This window comes from Penaeus monodon, chromosome 31 (genome assembly GCF_015228065.2).
Source record: "Penaeus monodon isolate SGIC_2016 chromosome 31, NSTDA_Pmon_1, whole genome shotgun sequence".
NCBI lineage: Eukaryota > Metazoa > Arthropoda > Malacostraca > Decapoda > Penaeidae > Penaeus > Penaeus monodon.
The window spans coordinates 2,315,028-2,315,833 of record NC_051416.1 but is presented as its reverse complement, the minus strand read 5'-3'; the positions used below and the strand labels follow the sequence as shown (position 1 = coordinate 2,315,833).

General features: G+C 36.4%; 1 protein-coding gene across 1 annotated transcript in view; it reads right to left on the bottom strand.

Moving 5' to 3' along the window:
- Positions 1-806, bottom strand: part of LOC119592824 (rootletin-like) — a 148,678-nt gene that overhangs the window by 91,552 nt on the left and 56,320 nt on the right. Inside the window, exon 8 of the mRNA XM_037941730.1 lies at positions 362-527. Coding sequence (XP_037797658.1) covers positions 362-527 — 166 coding nt within the window. The remainder of the gene's footprint in view (positions 1-361; positions 528-806) is intronic.

The following is an 806-nucleotide window of genomic DNA, read 5'->3' as shown; positions in this document are numbered from 1 at the left end:
TTAAGAAGAGACATGATAACATCTATATTTTTTCTAACATCAAGATATCTAATGTAAATTTATTGGGGGGAGCTTCAATCCTTATCACAAATTAAGTTGGAAACCGGAATCTCAAATCAGGAAGTTGGAAAGAAAGCGTAAAAGGAAAAATATCATTAACTACAAAAAAAACGTGCACAAACCACACACTTCGACATACTTCTAAAATTCCTTCAAACGAAACGAAAAAGATAAAACGCCTATGTGAAATTCAAGAAAATAGTGTCAAAATTAAAATTTCAAAAATACACACATACAAAAAAAGACAAACAATGAATAAAAATGATCCGCCTTCTATCACGAGCCAAATCTTCCCTCTTACCTGAGACTCTACAGTCCACTGCTCTTCCTTAGCCTTAACTTCATCCGTCAAGCGCTTGAGAGCAATCTGGGCTTTGTCTCTCTCGTCGGTCATCTGGGTGAGGGCGGACTCTGCTTTCGCAAGCTGCTCCTGCAAGCTGGCCATCTGCACTCCTAGGGTTTCACATCTGCAGAGGATTGATTAAAAAAAAACAGTAAGGGAGAGAGAGTTTATGCAAATCTAATGTCTCGATCTCCTCTGATTTTTTGTCAAAGGGTAATGATAATTACCCTCTGATCTCTACATGCAATGATGATTATACAAATATTTTATTAATTACTTCATTACCAAAGCATTAATCAAAATTCTTTCATGAAATCATGAAACATATTTCAGGTGTCCTTTTGCCATCTAAAGGGGGAAAAAAGAGCCATATCAATATTTTCTGCCGATGACTATGGATCAG